Consider the following 24955-nt stretch of genomic DNA (forward strand, 5'->3'; position numbering starts at 1 on the left):
TTTTAAACATTTAACTCATTCCTTTACAGAATAAACATATTTGCAAAAACAAGTGCAACTGTACTTATTTGTACAAAAGTGTTAACATTGTATTTCCATGGCATGTTGCATTGTAACTAGTTCCACAGCAGTTTCTATTCTGTTCTTACCTTATCTCATTGATCTCATCTCATACTGTACGTGTGTTTATGTGTGCGTACACATGAAAAACATAACAAATACATGAACATAACAATGAACAGAGTTGTACTTTTTAGATGTCAGGGCCCTATGCAATATGTACACATATTCTTAATATAGTAAACATTTTAACTGACCTTTATTTGACTATGTTTGTCTTTTTGTAGGTGGCTAAAATACACGGTGCTGCTGACCGCCATCTAACATTATGTTACTGTGTGTGATACATTGACTAACGTAACGTTAAGTATAGTTACCTCATGCAACCCTGCTTAAAAAAATCACTTGACAAAAAGTATGAATAAGGAAGCAAACTGCAGTGGACGCAACAGATTGCTGTGTTTGAAATGATGTTATAACCATAGACATCTTATAAGTAGACGCAGCATTGGTTGCTGTGACGCGAGCAAATTGCATCTTGAAGTGGTGATGAGGAGCCGGCGAGCAGCCTAAACTGACAGTTGACAGGTAGAAAACAAAGATGCCGGGCTGGTGTTCAGCGTTTTCCTGCTCAAATGAGCGGACTGTTGAAAATAGGAATCGGGGGATTACTTTTCACAAGTAAGATTTAACATTAATGTACTTTTGGTTGTATTTTATGAAAATAACATTAATACCACAGAGTTAAGAAGGAGCAAAGATCTTCAATATTTGTATGTGAAAATCACAAACAAATCTTCTGGGGGAGGATGACGCCCCTACAGGGGTTTGGTTTACAAACTTTCAGCCCCACCTAAAACAAAATTCACCAGCCGCCACTGATTATGATGCATTCTCATTTTAGGCAAAATATAAGACAATACTTTCTTAACAGTATAATTGTAACCAGGAATAAGTCTTCAAGTAACAATATTCAAATACTAACATTGTTGGGTAAGACAGCATTTGGTTTTATTCTGAATCCAGTGAAACAGATTGGTGGTTTTAGCTGATATAAAGACTTTCAGGTGTTTATATATGTTTAAGTATTTGGCAGACGCTTTTATCCAAAGCGACACACATAAAAAATACATATATAACAATCACTGTAAACATTATCATTTAAGGGAAGAATGTAATACAAAATATCAATACAAAGTGTCAAGACAGAATAAACTCTCTGCTGCTGCAGCAACAGAGATACGGTCTATAAGATATATAGATATCTAATGTATTCATACATTGTTTATGTAGGATATACGCATGTATATATAACGTAATTATATTGTTTCTTCAACTTAAAAATAGCTGACCGTTTTTTTCCCCTTCTCTGGGTTTATATTCCCAGTTTTGATCTCGGACGTCTGGTCACTTATAGCATATAAGAATATTCTATTACTGTTAAGCAAACTATGAATAATAAAACATGTGTCCGTTATCATAGCTACACGTATGACAAAAAAGCACGTGAAAATGAGTGGTATTCAGTGAGGTAAAATGAATTAAATGCGCTGACAGTTCATTGCTCCTGCTAAATGAATTGCACTGAGTGGAGCGGATCACCACTCCAAGATGGCGGCCCCGCGTCTCGTCTGCGCCAGTAAGCAGTAGCGCTCGATGCTGCGTCTACTTATAAGATGTCTATGGTTATGACGTTAGCAGTGAGTTTACAGCCTCACTGATTTAACTACACAGCAAATAAAAGTCATGTTACTTAGCCAATAAACATTATCTTACATTCATAACTTATCCTTCTTTGTGCAACTTCAAATGTCGAAGGAAGTTGGAAGTTGTTGCGTCTCCGTCTGTAATATTCCAACTGCGTGATTTGCATACGGCAATTCGTTTTTTGTTGACCAAGTCGTAGTTTTTATACCCGAACGAAACCAACTTTGGTATAAATCTTTCTCACTGGCGCGTTGTTTGACAACTCTTGTTCATTGGTTGTCCTGCAATTTGATTGGATGAATGCTGTGTGATGAAAACAACGTATAACTAATTTGATTGGCTGTTGTACTGACAGACACACACGCTGACACGCAGCACACACGCTGATAGACAGACACGTAAAACATGAAAGCTACGGAGCGCTCCCAAATAACTTTTTAAACTTTAGGTTTTGGGGAAAGTAGCAAGTCATGTCAAGTCAAAAGGCTCAAGTCCAAGTGAAGTCACAAGTCATTGATGTTAAAGTCTAAGTCGAGTTGCAAGTCTCTTTACATTTTGTCAAGTCGAGTCTAAAGTCATCAAATTCATGACTCGAGTCTGACTCGAGTCCAAGTCATGTGACTCGAGTCCACACCTCTGCTATATATACACATCTATAGCTACACTTCTTACATATACTATATATACTTACATATACTATATATACTTACATATACTATACATACACATCTATATCTACACTTCTTACATATACTATATATACTTACATATACTATATATACTTACATATACTATATATACACATCTATATCTACACTTCTTACATATACTATATATACACATCTATATATACTATATATACACATCTATATCTACACTTCTTACATATACTATATATACACATCTATATATACTATATATACACATCTATAGCTACACTTCTTACATATACTATATATACTTACATATACTATATATACACATCTATATCTACACTTCTTACATATACTATATATACTTATATATACTATATATACACATCTATATCTACACTTCTTACATATACTATATATACACATCTATATATACTATATATACACATCTATATCTACACTTCTTACATATACTATATATATACTTACATATACTATATATACTTACATATACTATATATATACTTACATATACTATATATACTTACATATACTATATATACACGTCTACGTCTATGTAAATGTTTGTGTAACATAGCATGATAAGAAAAAAGTCATCCAATCAAATAAGCTGTTTTTGAAGGCCACGCCCCCCGGCGCCCCCGGGCTGCTCTTAGTGGACTGCTCCCCCGCACACGCGCGTTAAATGAGGTGGGCGTGACTCCTGAGGACAGTCGCTGGGAGCGTGTCGCACGCACAGGACACGCGCGCGGACGCAGGTAAGACTCACCTTGCTTGTGTGACGAAGAATGGAAGTCATGGAAGTTGTGTCACGTGAGGGTGACGTCATGGCGCCAAAACAGCAAATGTCGCGTTTGAGCGGGAAGAAAAGTCGTGCGCCGTGACATCAAAAGTGTGTGTGTGTGTGTGTGTGTGTGTGTGCGCGTGTGTGTGTGTGTGTGGCGGGAGTTTGTCCCCCATAGTTGATCATATATGTGTGTGTGTGTGTGTGTGTGTGTGTGTGTGTGTGTGTGTGTGTGTGTGTGTGTGTGTGTGTGTGTGTGTGTGTGTGTGTGTTTATTTATTTGGGGGAGAAGGGGGGTTGCGCTCGACTGGCTCTTCATCATTATAATAATAATCATCTTCATAATGGTTGTTATGACGTCATGACGTGACGTAAGAGGCTGCATAGTGGGGGGAGCGAAGGGGGGCGGAAGGATTAAGGGGGAGAGGATAGTTTTATGTAACACACACACACACACACACACACACACACACACACAGGTAAAATGTGACTCTGTTAGCCACACTAGCTTAGCATATAAAATGCCATCAGAGTGTTGCGTTGCCATGGCGATCCACCACCCCCACACGCCTCACATGACCGGCCTTGGTCAGCCACGGCCGGTCATGAGGGGTCGCCTGCGGGGGTCAGAGTGCGTCTCGGGGAGAGAGAGGTTGTCACGGAAACAGCATCCTCCTACCTGGTCGCAGGTGAGCGGCGTCATTGGCGGCTGGTTGAGGCTGGAAGATGTCTTCACAGCAGGAGGCCTCGCCGCTTATCTCCACCAGCAGCGGGGGGCCGGGGGGGGGGGGGTCTCGTGATGCAGGAATGAGGTCACAAGTGTGTGTGTGTGTGTGTGTGTGTGTGTGTGTGTTTAATTTGATTGCTGACACAATGATTCCAGTGCAGGAATGTTAAGTCTGGATTGACACATGGACAACACACACAGTGTTGGTTGCCATGACAACAACAGATGCTCTCCCAGGTAGAAGAGAAGTGTCAATCATCAGCCAATGGCGTTGCTGGCGGGGCGCGGCGGCGCGTCTGCCGGGCCGAGATAAGGACGCACATGCACGGGACGTCTTCCACATAGACTATCCTTGTAACCATGGCGACAATTACATCACCTCTCTGCACATGTTGATTGACAGCCGAGGTGAAAAGTGCTGAGGCGTGATACGATTCTAAAATAAAAGTTGTGCGGCGGTGATGACGTCACGTGCGTCGGAAGCTTCGGGCCGGCCTGCCTGGCCAGCGAGCAGCATGGAATGCTGGGAGATATCTGCGGGTTGCTAGGCAACCACTAGCACTGGCCCAATCAGCTGCCAGCGACATGATAGAGGTGCTGTCCTAAAATAGACCACACACACACACACACACACACACACACACAACTCCTACATTTCCCAGAATTCCTTTCAAGGTGCCGAGCGACAAAGTCGGGCCGTCATGTGACTTCTTGGCGTGCGCCTCAACGACCTGCTGAGCGCGTCAGTCGGCGTTAGTTGCGGTCACTGACTTCCTTTGGCCGCACAATGGAGGCGGGGCCTGAGAGCGCGCGGACCTTTACCTCTTGTTCCGCCACGCTGCATTCAGGGAGCGTAGGACATACCGGCGATGATGCCTTCTTTGGCGTGACAGTGCAGCAGGCATTGCGCAACTCTTGTCGCTTAGCAACGGTGGCTGCAAATTAGGCGCCAGAATAAACGGGGGGTCATAATATGGCGGGGGGGGGGGGGGGGGGGGGGTTGCGGCCCCCAAGTTGACTTGGGGGCCGCATTAGGCTCAAAAAATTGGTCGGGGGCCTGAAAGTTAACTGCATGTGAAGTAACAATATATATATATATATATACTATATATATGTGTATTTATATGTATATGTAGATGTATGTATATAGATATATAGATAGTATTTTATTGATTCCTTCAGGAGAGTTCCCTCAGGGAAGTATGTATATATGTGTGTGTATATATGTAGATGTATATGTATATATGTATATATATAAATGTATATGTATATATGTATATGTATATGTATGTATATGAATGTACATGTATAGGCTGTATATGTATATATTTACTGTATATATACACACATATATATATATATATATATATATATATATATATATATATATATATATATATATATATATATATATATATATATATATACACACACTACCATCGAAAAGTTTGGGGTCACCCAAACAATTTAGTGGAATAGCCTTCATTTCTAAGAACAAGAATAGACTGTCGAGTTTCAGATGAAAGTTCTCTTTTTCTGGCCATTTTGAGCGTTTAATTGAGCCCACAAATGTGATGCTCCAGAAACTCAATCTGCTCAAAAGGTCAGTTTTGTAGCTTCTGTAAGGAGCTAAAGTGTTTTCAGATGTGTGAACATGATTGCACAAGGGTTTTCTAATCATCAATTAGCCTTCTGAGCCAATGAGCAAACACATTGTACCATTAGAACACTGGAGTGATAGTTGCTGGAAATGGGCCTATATGTAGATATTGCACCAAAAAGCAGACATTTGCAGCTAGAATAGTCATTTAGCACATTAGCAATGTATAGAGTGTATTTCTGTAAAGTTAAGACTAGTTTTAAGTTATCTTAATTGAAAAGTACAGTGCTTTTCCTTCAAAAATAAGGACATTTCAATGTGACTCCAAACTTTTGAACGCTAGTGTATATATATATAAAATAACGGATGTATAATTGCTAAATAATATAATTGGATATTAAGAAAAAAGACAACTTCATTTGTATTTTATTGAATTTCTGATAACTGTTTTGTCAAAAGAGTTTCAATAAACAACTGTAAAAATGGTAAAATTGGATATTAAGAGTATGTGAAAGTTCTACTCCTGCCTTGTTTACTTCTGTGAGGACCTCCTTAAAGTTTGGTAATCAATCAGAAATACCAAGCAGCTAAAATGTGCCAAACATGGACAAGTGTGGAGAGTGTTTTGCATTTTTCCCATTTTGCATAGCAGGGGATTTAAATGGGTTTCATTTTGAATGATGTGTTGTGCTTGGACATTGAATGAAATTGAGTGAGCAGGTTGTGTTACATGTGACCATGTGTGGTGACTTTATGTGCCGGTTTAATTGGTATTTGTCCTGCGCCATGACTAGGGAAGGTTGTTTGGATTGACTCATATTAAATAAATGCTGTGTTATGCACTTTTCTAAATGCAGTTTATGGTCATTGACTGGGATTACTCAGGACTAGCACAAAATTGTGATTAGTGATCAGCTACTAACCTGCAGACACTCACAACTAAGTTTACTGTGTCAGTCTTTTAAAAGTCTGTTCATTGGTTTTAGCATTAGCATGTTAGCGCTCCTGTTAAATTGCCATGTTTGTCACTCCACGTGCACAAAGGCCTTGATTGAGCCCCGTATTGACCTGTGTGTGTGTGTGTGTGTGTGTGTGTGTGTGTTACAGGGGGCGGAGCTACAACATGGAGACTTTCTCTCCGAGGTAATGTTCACACATTTATCCCATTGTTGGACAACAAGAGTCCGGAATGATCTCTCTGTGGTCCGTGGGACAATCCAGAGCTGAAGCTCATTGTCATGTTGTGTAGTCGTGTAGTAGTCGTTGTGTAGTCGTGTAGTCGTGTAGTAGTTGTGTAGTCGTTGTGTAGTCGTGTAGTAGTTGTGTAGTCGTTGTGTAGTCGTGTAGTAGTCGTTGTGTAGTCGTGTAGTCGTGTAGTAGTTGTGTAGTCGTTGTGTAGTCGTGTAGTAGTTGTTGTGTAGTCGTTGTGTAGTCGTTGTGTAGTCGTGTAGTAGTCGTTGTGTAGTCGTGTAGTAGTTGTTGTGTAGTCGTTGTGTAGTCGTTGTGTAGTAGTTGTGTAGTCGTTGTGTAGTCGTGTAGTCGTGGTGTAGTAGTTGTGTAGTCGTTGTGTAGTTGTGTAGTAGTCGTTGTGTAGTCGTTGTGTAGTCGTTGTGTAGTCGTTGTGTAGTCGTGTAGTAGTCGTTGTGTAGTCGTGTAGTAGTTGTTGTGTAGTCGTTGTGTAGTCGTTGTGTAGTCGTGTACTAGTCGTTGTGTAGTCGTGTAGTAGTCATTGTGTAGTCGTTGTGTAGTCGTTGTGTAGTCGTTGTGTAGTCGGGTTGTAGTCGTGTAGTAGTCGTGTGGTTGTGTAGTAGTTGTTGTGTAGTGTTGTCGTAGTAGTTGTGTAGTTGTGTAGTGTAGTTATGTAGTTGTGTAGTGTAGTCGTTGTGTAGTCGTGTGCCATCTTAGCTGCTGGTTATCACACAAGCAGGACGTGTGTGTGGAGCTGACATGTCACTGTTTTGACAGGAAGTGAGGCATCGCTGACAGGAAGTGAGGCATGATGATGCCAAAGGTAAGAAGAGGAAGAAGAAGAGGAGGTGCTAGTGTGTGTCTAACCAGGTGTGTGCTCACCAGAGACCTCAGACGTCTCCTGGGAGCGTCTTGTCTCTCCGAGGTTCCAGGGCTCCAGGATCTCCCGCCGCCGCCATCGTGGTGAGCGTCTGGCGCCGGCGTGCGTCTTCAACAGCCGCACTCACCTGTGTTCACCTGGCAGGCCCGAGTGGAGGACGACGTCATCGGATACAAAGACCTGGCGGCGCTCCCTCGGGACAAAGCCATCCTGGACATCGAGAGGCCGGACCTGATGACGTACGAGCCGCACTACACCTACAGTCCACTGGTGAGTCACGGGAGGGGCGTGGTCTACTGGTGAGTCACGGGAGGGGCGTGGTCCACTGGTGAGTCACGGGAGGGGCGTGGTCCACTGGTGAGTCACGGGAGGGGCGTGGTCTACTGGTGAGTCACGGGAGGGGTGTGGTCTACTGGTGAGTCACGGGAGGGGCGTGGTCTACTGGTGAGTCACAGGAGGGGTGTGGTCTACCTTCAACATGGCTGACCTGGGCTTCTCTTGCAGACGTCCTTCTCCCCTCCCCCCTCCCCTGAGGTACGTCACCAGCAGGTCGAAGGTCAGCCTGGCCGCAACTCTGACCTTTGACTTGCCTTTGCCCCAGAACCTCCACAAGGAGTGGCTGGGAGGATGTTCTCCTGGATGTTCCTCGCCTGGTTCCAGCAGCAGGAAACACAGCGGCAACACACCCTCCTCCTCCTCCTCGCCACACACACCGCACACACCACACACACCGCACACACCGCACACACCGCACACACCGCACACACCACACACACCACCTTCAAAGACCCTACAACACTTCCACAAACCTGGTAAACTTTTATTTTGAAACTTCCTCACATCCTCCTTAGTGGACACATGTATTGTAGATGGATGGAAACATTGGTAGGTTAATGGAAGCAGGAAGTAGAATGAAGAAGCAGGAAGTAGATTGAAGAAGCGGGAAGTAGAAAGAAGAAGCAGGAAGTAGAAAGAAGAAGCAGGAAGTAGAATCAAGAAGCAGGAAGTAGAAAGAAGAAGCAGGTAGTAGGATGAAGAAGCGGGAAGTAGAGAGTCTGCTTTAGTTAAAGAAGCAGGAAGTAGATTGAAGAAGCAGGAAGTAGAAAGAAGAAGCAGGAAGTAGAAAGAAGAAGCAGGAATTAGATTGAAGAAGCAGGAAGTACAATGAAGAAGCAGGAAGTAGAAAGAAGAGGCAGGAAGTAGATTGAAGAAGCAGGAAGTAGAAAGATGAAGCAGGAAGTAGAAAGAATAAGCAGGAAGTAGAAAGAAGAAGCAGGAATTAGATTGAAGAAGCAGGAAGTAGAATGAAGAAGCAGGAAGTAGAAAGAAGAAGCAGGAAGTAGAATGAAGAAGCAAGAAGTAGAAAGAAGAAGCAGGAAGTAGAATGAAGAAGCAGGTAGTAGGATGGAGAAGCGGGAAGTAGAGAGTCTGCTTTAGTTGAAGAAGCAGGAAGTAGAAAGAAGAAGCAGGAAGTAGAGAGTCTGCTTTAGTTGAATAAGCAGGAAGTAGAAAGAAGAAGAAGGAAGTAGAAAGAAGAAGCAGGAAGTAGAATGAAGAAGCAGGAAGTAGAAAGAAGAAGCAGGAAGTAGAATGAAGAAGCAGGTAGTAGGATGAAGAAGCAGGAAGTAGAAAGAAGAAGCAGGAAGTAGAGAGTCTGCTTTAGTTGAAGAAGCAGGAAGTAGAAAGAAGAAGCAGGAAGTAGAAAGAAGAAGCAGGAAGTAGAAAGAAGAAGCAGGAAGTAGAAAGAAGAAGCAGGAAGTAGAATGAAGAAGCAGGTAGTAGGATGGAGAAGCGGGAAGTAGAGAGTCTGCTTTAGTTGAAGAAGCAGGAAGTAGAAAGAAGAAGCAGGAAGTAGAGAGTCTGCTTTAGTTGAAGAAGCAGGAAGTAGAAAGAAGAAGAAGGAAGTAGAAAGAAGAAGCAGGAAGTAGAATGAAGAAGCAGGAAGTAGAATGAAGAAGCAGGAAGTAAAAAGAAGAAGCAGGAAGTAGAATGAAGAAGCAGGTAGTAGGATGAAGAAGCAGGAAGTAGAAAGAAGAAGCAGGAAGTAGAGAGTCTGCTTTAGTTGAAGAAGCAGGAAGTAGAAAGAAGAAGCAGGAAGTAGAAAGAAGAAGCAGGAAGTAGAAGGAAGAAGCAGGAAGTAGAAGGAAGAAGCAGAATGAAGAAGCAGGAAGTAGAATGAAGAAGCAGGAAGTAGAATGAAGAAGCAGGAAGTAGAATGAAGAAGCAGGTAGTAGAATGAAGAAGCAGGAAGTAGAATGAAGAAGCAGGTAGTAGAATGAAGAAGCAGGAAGTAGAAAGAAGAAGCAGGAAGTAGAGAGTCTGCTTTAGTTGAAGAAGCAGGAAGTAGAAATAAGAAGCAGGAAGTAGAAAGAAGAAGCAGGAAGTAGAATGAAGAAGCAGGAAGTAGAAAGAAGAAGCAGGAAGTAGAATGAAGAAGCAGGAAGTAGAAATAAGAAGCAGGAAGTAGATTAAATAAGCAGGAAGTAGAAATAAGAAGCAGGAAGTAGAAAGAATAAGCAGGAAGTAGAAATAAGAAGCAGGAAGTAGATTAAAGAAGCAGGAAGTAGAATGAAGAAGCAGGAAGTAGAATGAAGAAGCAGGTAGTAGAATGAAGAAGCAGGAAGTAGAATGAAGAAGCAGGTAGTAGGATGAAGAAGTGGGAAGTAGAATGAAGAAGCAGGAAGTAGAATGAAGAAGCGGGAAGTAGGATGAAGAAGCGGGAAGTAGAAAGAAGAAGCAGGAAGTAGAAAGAAGAAGCAGGTAGTAGGATGAAGAAGCGGGAAGTAGAGAGTCTGCTTTAGTTGAAGAAGCAGGAAGTAGATTGAAGAAGCAGGAAGTAGAATGAAGAAGCAGGAAGTAGAATGAAGAAGCAGGAAGTAGAATGAAGAAGCAGGAAGTAGAATGATGATAGTTTGTGTTTCAGACAATGGCAGCAACATGTACAAGAAACCTCCCATCTACAAACAAGGTGCACCACCTTCATCACCTTACACCTCCACTCACTCACTCACTCACTCACTTATTAGTGTGTGTGTGTGTGTGTGTGTGTGTGTGTGTGTGTGTGTGTGTGTGTGTGTGTGTGTGTGTGTGTGTGTGTGTGTGTGTCCAGGCGTGGCGTCCTCTGCCCCTCCTGCAGGCAAGCAGCACTTGGAGGATGTGATCATCGAGTCTTCCAAGTTCCCGGCCGCTCAGCCTCCAGATCCCAGACTTCCCTCCAAGATGGAGAGTGACTACTGGCCCTGTCCTCCCTCCATGGCCATCTTTGGTGACTCCTGGCCTCCTTTCCTGCACCCTGGCCTCCTCTAACCTGCTCTCCTCACCCCTCCAGACATGGAGTGTCGCAGGAGCCAGGCGAGGGAGGAGGATGACCCACCTGGACAGGTGTGGCTGGCAGGTGGTCCTCCTGAGTCCAGCTCAACTCAGATCCAGTCCAACCTGGGAAGGATCCTCCTCAAGGACCAGGTGGACAAGTCGGCTCCTCTGAGGAGGAAAAGTCGCTCCCTGCCTGACCGCAGCCAGCACGCAGGTACTGATGACGTCACAGTTTCACTTGATGAGCGGGCTGTGGTGACCCCTGGTGGTGTGAGGGAGCACTGCACACTTTCATTTCTTTTTTATTTCAATTATATTTGGCACAAGAATATATTTTTATTTATTCATTTTCGTATTTAATTCAATGTTATTTATGCATCCATTTTCTACTGCTGGGGGCTGGAGCCTATCCCAGCTGCACTAGGGCAATAGACAGGGGACACCCTCAACATTTTGGCATGAGAACATGTTTATTTTTTTAAATTATTATGTATGTTGTATTTATGAATTTTTTATTTTTTTTGGCTTTGTATTTATGTTTATTAATTCATTTAAATCAATTTTATTTTATTTAAAAAAATCATATATTCTGGTATTATTATTTAATTTATTCAATTATTAATTAATAGTTTTTTTTAAATTGTATCTTATTTTTATTTAAAATAATATATTTTTTTTAATCATTATGTTTATTTATTATTCGGGCATGAGAGCGTGTCAATGATTGAAGTCTGCATTGTCCGTGATTCACCTGAACGCCTCATGGTCACTTCCTGTCTGCACTTCCTCTGCAGGGGCCGGCACTTCCAGGTCTGTTTATTTCCCAGCATCCTCTGGGACAGGCTTGTCCAGGGTGAGTGTGTGTGTGTGTGTGTGTGTGTGTGTGTGTGTGATGCCTTCAGGTGCTGAGTGTTGCGTTTGTGTGCTTTTTTCAGCTTCAGTCAGCAGAATTCGGCCCGTCGCAAAAGCCCGCCGCAGGTACCCCTCTCCCTCCCCCTCCCCCTCCCCCTGACATGGATAGGTGCTCAAGGCATGATGGGTAAAGAGGAGTGTGAGCGCAGGGTGCTAATGCGTGTGTGTGTGTGTGTGTGTGTGTGTGTCTCCCGCAGGTGTTCAGGTAGTGTTTCCTCCCCGTTGTGCGTCATGTCGGCCATGTTGTGGTGATGTTTGTGTGTTTGTGTGTCAGAACGGCGACTCCAGGATGGACCGCGGCATCTCGCTGCTCGCCATGGCGGAGCTCCAGGTAACATGTGACCCGATGACATGCCCGCGGTCGCCGTGACAACGTGTCCCCGTTCTCCCCGCACAGATCTACCCGTATGAGACGCTGGTGGTCCGGCACCGAGGGCGGGGCAAGCTGCCTCCTGGCGTGGACAGAACCCGGCTGGAGGTAAGGAGCGTCCCCGGGTGGGGGGGCGGGGTTGAAAGGTCACTGAGGCCATGCGTGCCCCCGCAGAGACACCTGTCACAGGAGCAGTTCCTCGGCGTGTTCGGGATGACGCTGGAGGACTTTGAGCAGCTTTCTCTGTGGAAGAGGAACCAGAAGAAGAAGAAGGTGTGTCTCTTCTGACTGCCAGCAGGCCACGCCCCCTCGCAAGCTTTTGTAAAGCGTGCAAACAAGGTGACGTCTTTGGCTGACAGATGCCCTTTAAAGATGGCCGCAGGAAAGCAATAAAGTCATCTATGATGTCATCAGGGAGCGCCCACGATGAGGTGGACTTCTCCGGCAGGTCAAAGGTTGCAATGATGTCACCTTACAGTGTCCAATCAGATCGCCCGGATCTCACCCTTACACCTGCGTGGGCATTGATATGATATGCTGTGATGTTTTGACCAGGCTTCTCTTACATTGGCTGAGTTGACTCCACCCACTCTTGATTTCTGATTGTGTGAGTTGACTCCACCCACTCTTGATTCTTGATTGAGTAAATTGACTCCGCCCACTCTTTGAATTCTGAGTGAGTTGACTCCATCCACTCTTTGATTTCTGATTGGGTGAGTTGACTCCACCCACTCTTGATTCTTGATTGGATAAATGGACTCCACCCACTCTTGATTTCTGATTGGGTGAGTTGACTCCACCCACTCTTGATTTCTGATTGGGTGAGTTGACTCCACCCACTCTTGATTTCTGATTGGGTGAGTTGACTCCACCCACTTTTGATTTCTGATTGGGTGAGTTGACTCCACCCACTCTTGATTTCTGATTGGGTGAGTTGACTCCACCCACTCTTTGATTTCAAAGTGAGTTGACTCCGCCCACTCTTTGATTCCGGATTGGGTGAGTTGACTCCACCCACTCTTAATTTCGGAACGTGTGAATTGACTCCACCCACTCTTGATTCCTGATTGGGTAAATTGACTCCGCCCACTCTTTGATTTCCGAGTGAGTTGACTCCACCCACTCTTTGATTTCCGAGCGAGTTGACTCCACCCACTCTTTGATTTCCGAGTGAGTTGACTCCACCCACTCTGATTTCTGAGTGAGTTGACTCCACCCACTCTTTGATTTCCGAGTGAGTTGACTCCACCCACTCTTTGATTTCAGAGTGAGTTGACTCCACTCACTCTTTGATTTCTGAGTGAGTTGACTCCACCCACTCTTTGATTTCAGAGTGAGTTGACTCCACCCACTGTTTGATTTCTGAGTGAGTTGACTCCACCCACTCTTTGATTTCCGAGTGAGTTGACTCCACCCACTCTTTGATTTCCGAGTGAGTTGACTCCACCCACTCTTTGATTTCCGAGTGAGTTGACTCCACCCACTCTTTGATTTCCGAGTGAGTTGACTCCACCCACTCTTTGATTTCTGAGTGAGTTGACTCCACCCACACTCTGATTTCTGAGTGAGTTGACTCCACCCACAATTTGATTTCCGAGTGAGTTGACTCCACCCACTCTTTGATTTCAGAGTGAGTTGACTCCACCCACTCTTTGATTTCTGAGTGAGTTGACTCCACCCACTCTTTGATTTCAGAGTGAGTTGACTCCGCCCACTCTTTGATTCCGGCTTGAGTGAGTTGACTCCGCCTACTCTTTGATTTATGATTGGGGGAGTTGACTCCGCCCACTCTTTAAATTCTGATTGGAGGAGTTGACTCCGCCCACTTTTTCATTTCTGATTGGAGTTGACTCCACCCACTCTTTTATTTCCGAGTGAGTTGACTCCACCCACTCTTTGATTTCCGAGTGAGTTGACTCCACCCACTCTTTGATTTCTGAGTGAGTTGACTCCACCCACACTCTGATTTCTGAGTGAGTTGACTCCACCCACAATTTGATTTCCGAGTGAGTTGACTCCACCCACTCTTTGATTTCAGAGTGAGTTGACTCCACCCACTCTTTGATTTCTGAGTTAGTTGACTCCACCCACTCTTTGATTTCAGAGTGAGTTGACTCCGCCCACTCTTTGATTCCGGCTTGAGTGAGTTGACTCCGCCTACTCTTTGATTTATGATTGGGGGAGTTGACTCCGCCCACTCTTTAAATTCTGATTGGAGGAGTTGACTCCGCCCACTTTTTCATTTCTGATTGGAGTTGACTCCACCCACTCTGATTTCTGATTGGTGAGTTGACTCCGCCCACTATTTAAATTCTGATTGGAGGAGTTTACTCCGCCCACTCTGATTTCTGATTGGTGAGTTGACTCCGCCCACTCTTTAAATTCTGATTGGAGGAGTTGACTCCACCCACCCTTTGATTTCTGATTGGGGGAGTTGACTCCGCCCACTCTTTGATTTCTGATTTGGTGAGTTGACCCCACCTACTCTCCGATTGGGTGCTTTGACTCCGCCCACTCTTACTTCAGACTAGGTTGTAAAATGTGGCCACAGGAAGTTGTGATGTGTTGAAGTGTGATGCTACAAGAGCTAACATAGAGACAATGCTAATGCTAACTTGCACTTGGAATGGATGTGAAGATTGTATGAGTAAGGAGCGTCATGTGACCTCAATATGTTGCTGCCTGAACAAGAAGCATCAGCAAGTGTTGCCTAGCAACCAAGTGGTCATTGCCATCACAAAAAGTGATTTTATTTTCTCGCCATGAATGTCTGCTGCATGGATGATGTCATCTTTCAATAACTAATAAAACAAAGATCAAACATCTTTATTGGTGATTTGTGCTTTTCTACAGCTCTATTCTTGTGTTGCTAAGTCACATGACTCAAGTCATGTGACCATAGAGTACCTCCAAATAAATAGTTACTTTGGTCAATAACTTAGAAGGTGGGATCTGCACAGAAGTCACATGATGTCTGTCAAGCAGCTTTGCTCTCCCATTCCTGTGGAGTATTCATGTCATAATAATACCATATTCATGTCATAATAATACCATATTCATGTCATAATAATACCATATTCATGTCATAACAATACCATATTCATGTCATAATAATGTCATAAAAATATAATGTCATAATATCATAACATTATGACAATAATGTCATAATAATACCATAATATCATATTCATGTCATAATAATACCATATTCATGTCATAATCATGTCATAATAATAGCATATTCATGTCATAATAATACCATATTCATGTCATAATAATACCATATTCATGTCATAATAATACTGTATTCATGTCATAATCATGTCATAATAATAGCATATTCATGTCATAATAATAGCATATTCATGTCATAATAATACCATATTCATGTCATAATCATGTCATAATAATAGCATATTCATGTCATAATAATACCATATTCATGTCATAATAATACCGTATTCATGTCATAATCATGTCATAATAATAGCATATTCATGTCATAATAATACCATATTCATGTCATAAAAATATCATGTCATAATATCATAACATTATGACAATAATGTCATAATAATACCATAATATCATATTCATGTCATAATATTATAATACCATATTCATGTCATAAAAATATGTCATAATATCATATTCATGTTATAATATTATGATAATAATGTCATAATGATATCATAATAATATCATGTCATAATGCCATAATAATACCATAATATCATATCCATGTCATGATATTATGATAATAGTCTAATAATGTCATAATAACGTCATAATATCGTAATAATATCATAATATTATGACAACAATGTCATAATACCATAATAATACCATAATAATATCATATTCATGTCATAATATTATGATAATTCTACCATAATAATATAATATTCATGTCTCAATATTATGATAACAGTGTAATAGTAATGTCATAATAACGTCATAATAATGTCATAACAATATCATAATGTCATAATGCCATAATAATACCATAATATATTCTTGTCATAATACTATGATACTAATGTCATCATAACGTCATAATATCATAATTATATAATAATATGATATCATAACATGATAATAATGTCATAACATTATGATATGATTATATGATAATAACATAATACTGTCATGATATCATTACATTATGCTAATAATATGATAATAACATGATAATAATGTCATAACATTATGATATGATAATGACATAATACTGTCATAATGATATCATAACATTATGCTAATAATATGATAATCATTTTTTTTTGTTTTTTTGTTTCTCCACTCGGGCTGCTGATGTAACAGTTGGTTGGGGGGCGCATAATAAATGAAAATAACATAACATGATAATAATGTCATAACATCATGATATAACATAATACTGTCATAATGATATCATAACATGATGCTAATATGATAATAACATGATGATAATGTCATAACATTATGATATAATAACATAATACTGTCATAGTGATATCATAACATTATGCTAATAATATGATAACAACATGATAATAATGTCATAACATCATGATATAACATAATACTGTCATAATGATATCATAACATGATGCTAATATGATAATAACATGATAATAATGTCATAACATTATGATATAACATAATACTGTCATAATGATATCATAACATTATGCTAATATGATAATAACATGATGATAATGTCATAACATTATGATATAATAACATAATACTGTCATAGTGATATCATAACATTATGTTAATAATATGATAACATGATAATAATGTCATAACATTATGATATAATAACATAATACTGTCATAGTGATATCATAACATTATGCTAATAATATGATAACAACATGATAATAATGTCATAACATTATGATATGATACTGTCATAATGATATCATAACATGATGCTAATAATATGAGAAGCACATGTGCTAAGAAGGTCATGAAACACATGAATGGTGTTGATGAAGCTTACCTTCTTGTGTTGGATGAAGAAGGATGAAGGAGAACGTCTCAGGGAACTTTTCACCGACGCTGAGCGCCGCAGCAGCAGCGGCTTCAGCAGACTTGCCTGGACCAGTGAGGGCAAACATCACAAACCAGCAGGGACCAGTACAAACCAGCAGGGACCAGTAGAAACCAGCAGGGACCAGTACAAACCAGCAGGGACCAGTACAAACAAGCAGGGACCAGTACAAACCAGCAGGGACCAGTACAAACCAGCAGGGACCAGTACAAACCAGCAGGGACCAATAGAAACCAGCAGGGAGCAGAAGAGACCAGCAAGGACCAGTAGGGAACTGCAGAGAACAACAAAGACCAGCAGGGACCAGTAGAGAAGAGCCGGAAACAACAGGGACCAGTAGAGACCAGCAGGGATGAGTAGAAACAAGAAAAGACCAGCAGGGACCAGTAGAAACAAGCCGAGACCAGCAGGAACCAGTATGAAACAACAGAGACCGGCAGGCACAGTGGAAACCAGCGGGGACCAGTAAGAAGCAGCAGAGACCACCAGGGACCAAAATAAATCACCAGAGACCATCAGGGACCAGTAGAGACCAGCAGGGATGAGTAGAAACCAGTAGAAACAAGCAGAGACCAGTATGAACCAGCAGAAACCAGCAGGGACCAGGAAATCACCACAGACCATCAGGGACCAGTAGGGACCAGCAGGGACCAGTAAAGACTAGAAGAGACCAGTGGAGACCAGCAGAGACCAGAGGAGACCAGTAGAGACCAGTAGAGAGATGTAGAAATCAGTAGACACCAGTAGAGACCAGTAGAGACCAGCAGAGACCAGCAGGAAGAAGATGCAGGAGCGTGTCCTGCAGGAGGGTCACATGTCACATGCAGTGAAGGGGCGTGTCCTGCAGGAGGGTCACATGTCACATGCAGTGAAGGGGCGTGTCCTGGAGGAGGGTCACATGTCACATGCAGTGAAGGGGCGTGTCCTGCAGGAGGGTCACATGTCACATGCAGTGAAGGGGCGTGTCCTGCAGGAGGGTCACATGTCACATGCATTGAAGGGGCGTGTCCTGCAGGAGGGTCACATGTCACATGCAGTGAAGGGGCGTGTCCTGGAGGAGGGTCACATGTCACATGCAGTGAAGGGGCGTGTCCTGCAGGAGGGTCACATGTCACATGCGGTGAAGGGGCGTGTCCTGCAGGAGGGTCACATGTCACATGCGGTGAAGGGGCGTGTCCTGGAGGAGGGTCACATGTCACATGCAGTGAAGGGGCGTGTCCTGGAGGAGGATCACATGTTACATGCGGTGAAGGGGCGTGTCCTGGAGGAGGGTCACATGTCACATGCAGTGAAGGGGCGTGTCCTGGAGGAGGGTCACATGTCACATGTGGTGAAGGGGCGTGTCCTGGAGGAGGTTCACATGCAGTGAAGGGGCGTGTCCTGGAGGAGGGTCACATGCAGTGAAGGGGCGTGTCCTGGAGGAGGGTCACATGTGGTGAAGGGGCGTGTCCTGGAGGAGGTTCACATGCAGTGAAGGGGCGTGTCCTGGAGGAGGATCACATGTCACATGCAGTGAAGGGGCGTGTCCTGCAGGAGGGTCACATGTCACATGCGGTGAAGGGGCGTGTCCTGGAGGAGGTTCACATGTCACATGCATTGAAGGGGCGTGTCCTGGAGGAGGGTCACATGTCACATGTGGTGAAGGGGCGTGTCCTGGAGGAGGTTCACATGCAGTGAAGGGGCGTGTCCTGGAGGAGGGTCACATGCAGTGAAGGGGCGTGTCCTGGAGGAGGGTCACATGCGGTGAAGGGGCGTGTCCTGGAGGAGGTTCACATGCAGTGAAGGGGCGTGTCCTGGAGGAGGATCACATGTCACATGCAGTGAAGGGGCGCGTCCTGGAGGAGGGTCACATGCAGTGAAGGGGCGTGTCCTGGAGGAGGGTCCCATGTCACATGCAGTGAAGGGGCGCGTCCTGGAGGAGGGTCCCATGTCACATGCAGTGAAGGGGCGTGTCCTGCAGGAGGGTCCCATGTCACATGCAGTGAAGGGGCGTGTCCTGGAGGAGGTTCACATGCAGTGAAGGGGCGTGTCCTGGAGGAGGGTCACATGTCACATGCAGTGAAGGGGCGTGTCCTGCAGGAGGGTCACATGTCACATGCAGTGAAGGGGCGTGTCCTGGAGGAGGGTCACATGTCACATGCAGTGAAGGGGCGTGTCCTGGAGGAGGTTCACATGCAGTGAAGGGGCGTGTCCTGGAGGAGGATCACATGTTACATGCGGTGAAGGGGCGTGTCCTGGAGGAGGGTCACATGCAGTGAAGGGGCGTGTCCTGGAGGAGGGTCACATGTCACCTGTGCTCTCTCGCCACACACGGCCAGCGACTGTCGAAAAGACGAGCGTTTGTTGTGCTTGGCCAGGTTGACCTCTGACCCCGCCCTCAGGTGGACTTCCTTCCTGCCCGCCAGCTCCAACTTCTGAACGCCACGCTGCGTCTCTGCACGCACACACTGCTTTTCAACGCAGGCTGAGCTGGCGGCTAAGCGGGCGGAGCTTGCTAACTGACCGTGTGCGGCCAGGACGGCGTTGGCGTAGGTCTCGCAGCGAGCGTCCTGAGAGCTGTGGAGCTGACAAGAGACGTCAAGGTGTGTGGGCGGAGCCTAAAGGTCAAAGGTCAAGTACCATGTGCTCCAGCAGCGAGGTGTTGGAGTAAAGGGGCGGGTCCATGTACGTGTTGGTCCGCGGCGGGCTGGGGAGGGGCAAGCGTCAGTCTTTGTTCTCCGTCGCCATGCCGACGCCTCGCATACCTGACTTCCTTGTTGCCGCGGTAACCGGCCGCCCCGTCCTCCAGGAGTCGCGTCCATCGCCGCTTCTCGTCCGCCGAGCTCACCTACGACAACGCGGACGCCGTTCAGCTCTCTCGCACGCCCACTTCCTGTTTGCATCACTTCCTGTCCGAGCCTCACCTCCAGCACGGCCACCTGGTCGCCGAGCACGCTCAGTGTGATCCTCTGCGAGCACGCGCCGTCGGGTCCCGCCTCCACCTCGCAGCCTCGCAGCTGCAATGTGTACTGGGGGGGCCGCCGCCTTGTTGGCTCCGCCTCCGCCTCCTCGTCCTCGCCAAACATGTTGAGAAGCTCCGCCTCCACCTGACACAGCAGACTCTGCCACTGACAGTTCATCAGCACGTTCAGGAAGTCTGTGAAATTAAATTCAGTTAAATTAAATCAAATTAAATTAAATTATATTAAAAATAATTTAATTTAATTAAATGTAATTGTATTTAATTCACTTTAATAACATTAAATTAAATCACATTAAATGAAACGACAATAAATCAAATTAAATCAAATTAATTTAAATTAAATTAAACAAAATTAATTAAATCTAATTAAATGACATTAAATTAAATGACATTAAATCAAACTGCATTACAATACATTAAATTAAATGACAAGATATTTGAATAAATTAAATGAAAACAAATCAAATTAAATTTAGATTACACCAAATTAATATAAATTAAATGACTATAAATACATTAAATTAAATAATTACGTCACATCAAATCAAATTAAAAAATGACATTACATATGATAAAATGAAATTAATAAATTAAATCAATTAAAGCAAGAATGTCATACAGAAAATACATTTCAATTAAATATGATCAAACAATATCATAAAAAATTTGATCAAATCCAACAAACGAACTGAATTCATTATATTTCAAGTAAAATAAATCTAATCTAATTAAGAATTTAATCAAATTCAATCAAATCACAGCAGATCATATTAAAAATTACATAAAATTAATTCAAATCAAATTCTTAAAGCAATAATATACTTAATTAAATCTATTTCAATTAAGTTAAATCTAATCCAATTAAAGTTTTGATTAGATTTAATCAAATCAAGTCATATAAACTTTTTTAAATTAGATGAAATCAAACCAAAAATTTATAGAATCAAATAAATGTATATTAAACTAAATTACAACTAATTGACATTTTTGTTCAATTTAAACAAATCAAATTATATCAACTTTTTAAAATGAGATCAAATCAAACCGGAAAATGTATTAAATTAAAAAAAAAATCCAGTTAAATCAAATAAAAATGTGATTTAGTCATCTTTAAATAAAATGCAATTAAATTAAAAAAAAAAGTTATTCAAATGTACAAACACAAAAATAACAAATTGATTAATTATAACAAATCAAACCAAAGAAGCAACAAATACATTTCATTTAAATGAAATCATATCAAATAAAAATATGAAATGTCATCAAATCATATCAAATTGTTAAATTAAATCAAATCAAATATAATTAAATTAATTTGAATAAAATTGAATCATATACAAATGTAATTAAAATATCTTAAAACAAAATACAATTAAATGAAAAATAACACATTGTAAAAAAATTTCAAAAATGCATTATTTAAATCATATGTTCAATAATTCAAATACAGTAAAAACATTTAACAATACTTAATTCAATATAAAACAATAGATTACATTATTTAGAAACACATTTAGATCAAATGATAAATTATTATATATTATATATATTAGTGGTGGGCCAGCAAGACCTTCTCTGCTGACCTAACATAAGCAGAAATCATCATCATCATTAAAGATAAAAGTCATGGACCTTCCCTAAATATGTCAAAGTATTCATTTTGTCTTCATGTCATATTATGCTCCTCCCATTTTACTTTCTCTTTCTATCCAATCACAATTCAGATAGTTTATGTTGCCATGCTGTACCAAATCTGCCTTCAGAATCAACAATGTAAGTGAAGGGCCACATACAGTTGATAGATCATTGCCTTCAGAATCAACAATGTAAGTGAAGGGCCACATACAGTTGATAGATCATTGCCTTCAGAATCAACAATGTAAGTGAAGGGCCGCATACAGTTGATAGACAATTGCCTTCAGAATCAACAATGTAAGTGAAGGACCACATACAGTTGATAGACAATCGCCATAGATGTTGTCAGTAAGACCTTCTAGCTGGCCTCACCTTCAACCTGACATTTACGCCTCCTGTGATTGGATACTCACTGGGACCGTTAGCGGATGAATTAGAGAACGCATACAGTTGATAGACAGTTGTGATAGCCAATCAGATCACAAGTTGTTGACAGTAGCCTATCTAGGTAGCCTGATGTCAAACAGACTGTGATTGGATACTCACTTGTCACTCCAAAGTCAGTATCCAATCACAAGTTGCAATTTACTGAAGCAGGAAGTGTTGCTCCGTAGTCAGACCGGCTAGCAGAGAAATCACTTTTTGAAGCCACAGAGAAGGAGAAGAAGCTTGACCAGGTGTCAGATATATATTATATATATATTTATTTTATGGACCAGGTGTCAGATATATATTATATATTTATTTTATGGACCAGGTGTCAGATATATATTATATATATATTTATTTTATTGACCAGGTGTCAGATATATATTATATATATATTTATTTTATTGACCAGGTGTCAGATATATATTATATATATATTTATTTTATTGACCAGGTGTCAGATATATATTATATATATATTTATTTTATTCAACAGGCGTCAGATATATATTATATATATATTTATTTTACTGACCAGGTGTCAGATATATATTATATATATATTTATTTTATTCAGCAGGTGTCAGATATATATTATATATATATTTATTTTATTGACCAGGTGTCAGATACATATTATATATATATTTATTTTATTGACCAGGTGTCAGATATATATTATATATATATTTATTTTATTGACCAGGTGTCAGATATATATTATATATATATTTATTTTATTGACCAGGTGTCAGATATATATTATATATATATATATTTTACTGACCAGGTGTCAGATATATATTATATATATATTTATTTTATTGACCAGGTGTCAGATATATATTATATATATATTTATTTTATTGACCAGGTGTCAGATATATATTATATATATATTTATTTTACTGACCAGGTGTCAGATATATATTATATATATATTTTATGGACCAGGTGTCAGATATATATTATATATATATTTATTTTATTGACCAGGTGTCAGATATATATTATATATTTATTTTATGGACCAGGTGTCAGATATATATTATATATATATTTATTTTATGGACCCGGTGTCAGATATATATTATATATATATTTATTTTACTGACCAGGTGTCAGATATATATTATATATATATTTATTTTATTGACCAGGTGTCAGATATATATTATATATATATTTATTTTATTGACCAGGTGTCAGATATATATTATATATTTATTTTATGGACCAGGTGTCAGATATATATTATATATATATTTATTTTACTGACCAGGTGTCAGATATATATTATATATATATTTATTTTATTGACCAGGTGTCAGATATATATTATATATATATTTATTTTATTGACCAGGTGTCAAATATATATTATATATATATTTATTTTACTGACCAGGTGTCAGATATATATTATATATATATTTATTTTATTGACCAGGTGTCAGATATATATTATATATATATTTATTTTACTGACCAGGTGTCAGATATATATTATATATATATTTATTTTATTGACCAGGTGTCAGATATATATTATATATTTATTTTATGGACCAGGTGTCAGATATATATTATATATATATTTATTTTATGGACCAGGTGTCAGATATATATTATATATATATTTATTTTACTGACCAGGTGTCAGATATATATTATATATATATTTATTTTACTGACCAGGTGTCAGATATATATTATATATATATTTATTTTATTGACCAGGTGTCAGATATATATTATATATTTATTTTATGGACCAGGTGTCAGATATATATTATATATATATTTATTTTATGGACCAGGTGTCAGATATATATTATATATATATTTATTTTACTGACCAGGTGTCAGATATATATTATATATATATTTATTTTACTGACCAGGTGTCAGATATATATTATATATATATTTATTTTATTGACCAGGTGTCAAATATATATTATATATATATTTATTTTACTGACCAGGTGTCAGATATATATTATATATATATTTATTTTATTGACCAGGTGTCAGATATATATTATATATATATTTATTTTACTGACCAGGTGTCAGATATATATTATATATATATTTATTTTATTGACCAGGTGTCAGATATATATTATATATTTATTTTATGGACCAGGTGTCAGATATATATTATATATATATTTATTTTATGGACCAGGTGTCAGATATATATTATATATATATTTATTTTACTGACCAGGTGTCAGATATATATTATATATATATTTATTTTACTGACCAGGTGTCAGATATATATTATATATATATTTATTTTATTGACCAGGTGTCAGATATATATTATATATATATTTATTTTACTGACCAGGTGTCAGATATATATTATATATATATTTATTTCATGGACCAGGTGTCAGATATATATTATATATATATTTATTTTATGGACCAGGTGTCAGATATATATTATATATATATTTATTTTATTGACCAGGTGTCAGATATATATTATATATATATTTATTTTATGGACCAGGTGTCAGATATATATTATATATATATTTATTTTATTGACCAGGTGTCAAATATATATTATATATATATTTATTTTACTGACCAGGTGTCAGATATATATTATATATATATTTATTTTATTGACCAGGTGTCAGATATATATTAT

General features: G+C 40.3%; 2 protein-coding genes across 7 annotated transcripts in view; one reads left to right on the forward strand and one right to left on the reverse strand.

The window, feature by feature from the left end:
* Positions 1 to 3124: 3124 nt before the first annotated feature.
* On the forward strand, positions 3125 to 15039 carry LOC133632709 (dematin-like). Of its 3 annotated transcripts, none has more exons than XR_009821693.1 (17): positions 3125 to 3199; positions 6660 to 6695; positions 7518 to 7563; positions 7626 to 7703; positions 7765 to 7890; positions 8125 to 8154; positions 8222 to 8432; positions 10544 to 10588; positions 10730 to 10885; positions 10949 to 11146; positions 11727 to 11785; positions 11868 to 11910; positions 12042 to 12049; positions 12119 to 12175; positions 12242 to 12322; positions 12389 to 12553; positions 12629 to 15039. XR_009821693.1 is itself a non-coding variant. In XM_062025314.1 (17 exons), exons 3-17 carry the CDS (start codon positions 7549 to 7551, stop codon positions 12745 to 12747), a joined length of 1395 nt encoding a protein of 464 aa, XP_061881298.1. In that variant the 5' UTR covers positions 3125 to 3199; positions 6660 to 6695; positions 7518 to 7548; the 3' UTR covers positions 12748 to 15039. The 3 variants fall into 3 exon arrangements, 2 of the variants coding, with proteins under 2 accessions (XP_061881298.1, XP_061881297.1); XM_062025314.1 differs by having other exon boundaries at positions 7611 to 7703; positions 12389 to 12487; positions 12574 to 15039; XM_062025313.1 differs by having other exon boundaries at positions 7611 to 7703; positions 12042 to 12175; positions 12389 to 12487; positions 12574 to 15039.
* The window catches only part of si:dkey-220o5.5 (actin filament-associated protein 1-like 2), a 22846-nt gene continuing 12917 nt past the window's right edge, over positions 15027 to 24955 (reverse strand). For 2 of the 4 annotated variants that reach the window (XM_062025310.1, XM_062025308.1), the window contains 6 exons: positions 20159 to 20391; positions 20000 to 20082; positions 19875 to 19941; positions 19547 to 19819; positions 17205 to 17529; positions 15027 to 15215 (listed from right to left, as the gene is read on the reverse strand). In XM_062025310.1, the coding sequence (XP_061881294.1) occupies positions 15178 to 15215; positions 17205 to 17529; positions 19547 to 19819; positions 19875 to 19941; positions 20000 to 20082; positions 20159 to 20391 (1019 nt within the window). In that variant the 3' untranslated portion in view covers positions 15027 to 15177. The remainder of the gene's footprint in view (positions 15216 to 17204; positions 17530 to 19546; positions 19820 to 19874; positions 19942 to 19999; positions 20083 to 20158; positions 20392 to 24955) is intronic. The other 2 variants (XM_062025309.1, XM_062025311.1) reach the window with 2 other exon arrangements.

Source organism: Entelurus aequoreus, linkage group LG17 (assembly GCF_033978785.1).
Source record: "Entelurus aequoreus isolate RoL-2023_Sb linkage group LG17, RoL_Eaeq_v1.1, whole genome shotgun sequence".
Taxonomy (NCBI): domain Eukaryota; kingdom Metazoa; phylum Chordata; class Actinopteri; order Syngnathiformes; family Syngnathidae; genus Entelurus; species Entelurus aequoreus.

What these genes read in the sequence shown, in the direction of transcription:
- LOC133632709 (XM_062025313.1), top strand. An exon ending in TCGCCATGGCGGAGCTCCAG is followed by an intron (nt 12,176 to 12,241) that starts GTAACATGTGAC and finishes CTCCCCGCACAG; the next exon opens with ATCTACCCGTATGAGACGCT. An exon ending in GGAACCAGAAGAAGAAGAAG is followed by an intron (nt 12,488 to 12,573) that starts GTGTGTCTCTTC and finishes TTTGGCTGACAG; the next exon opens with ATGCCCTTTAAAGATGGCCG.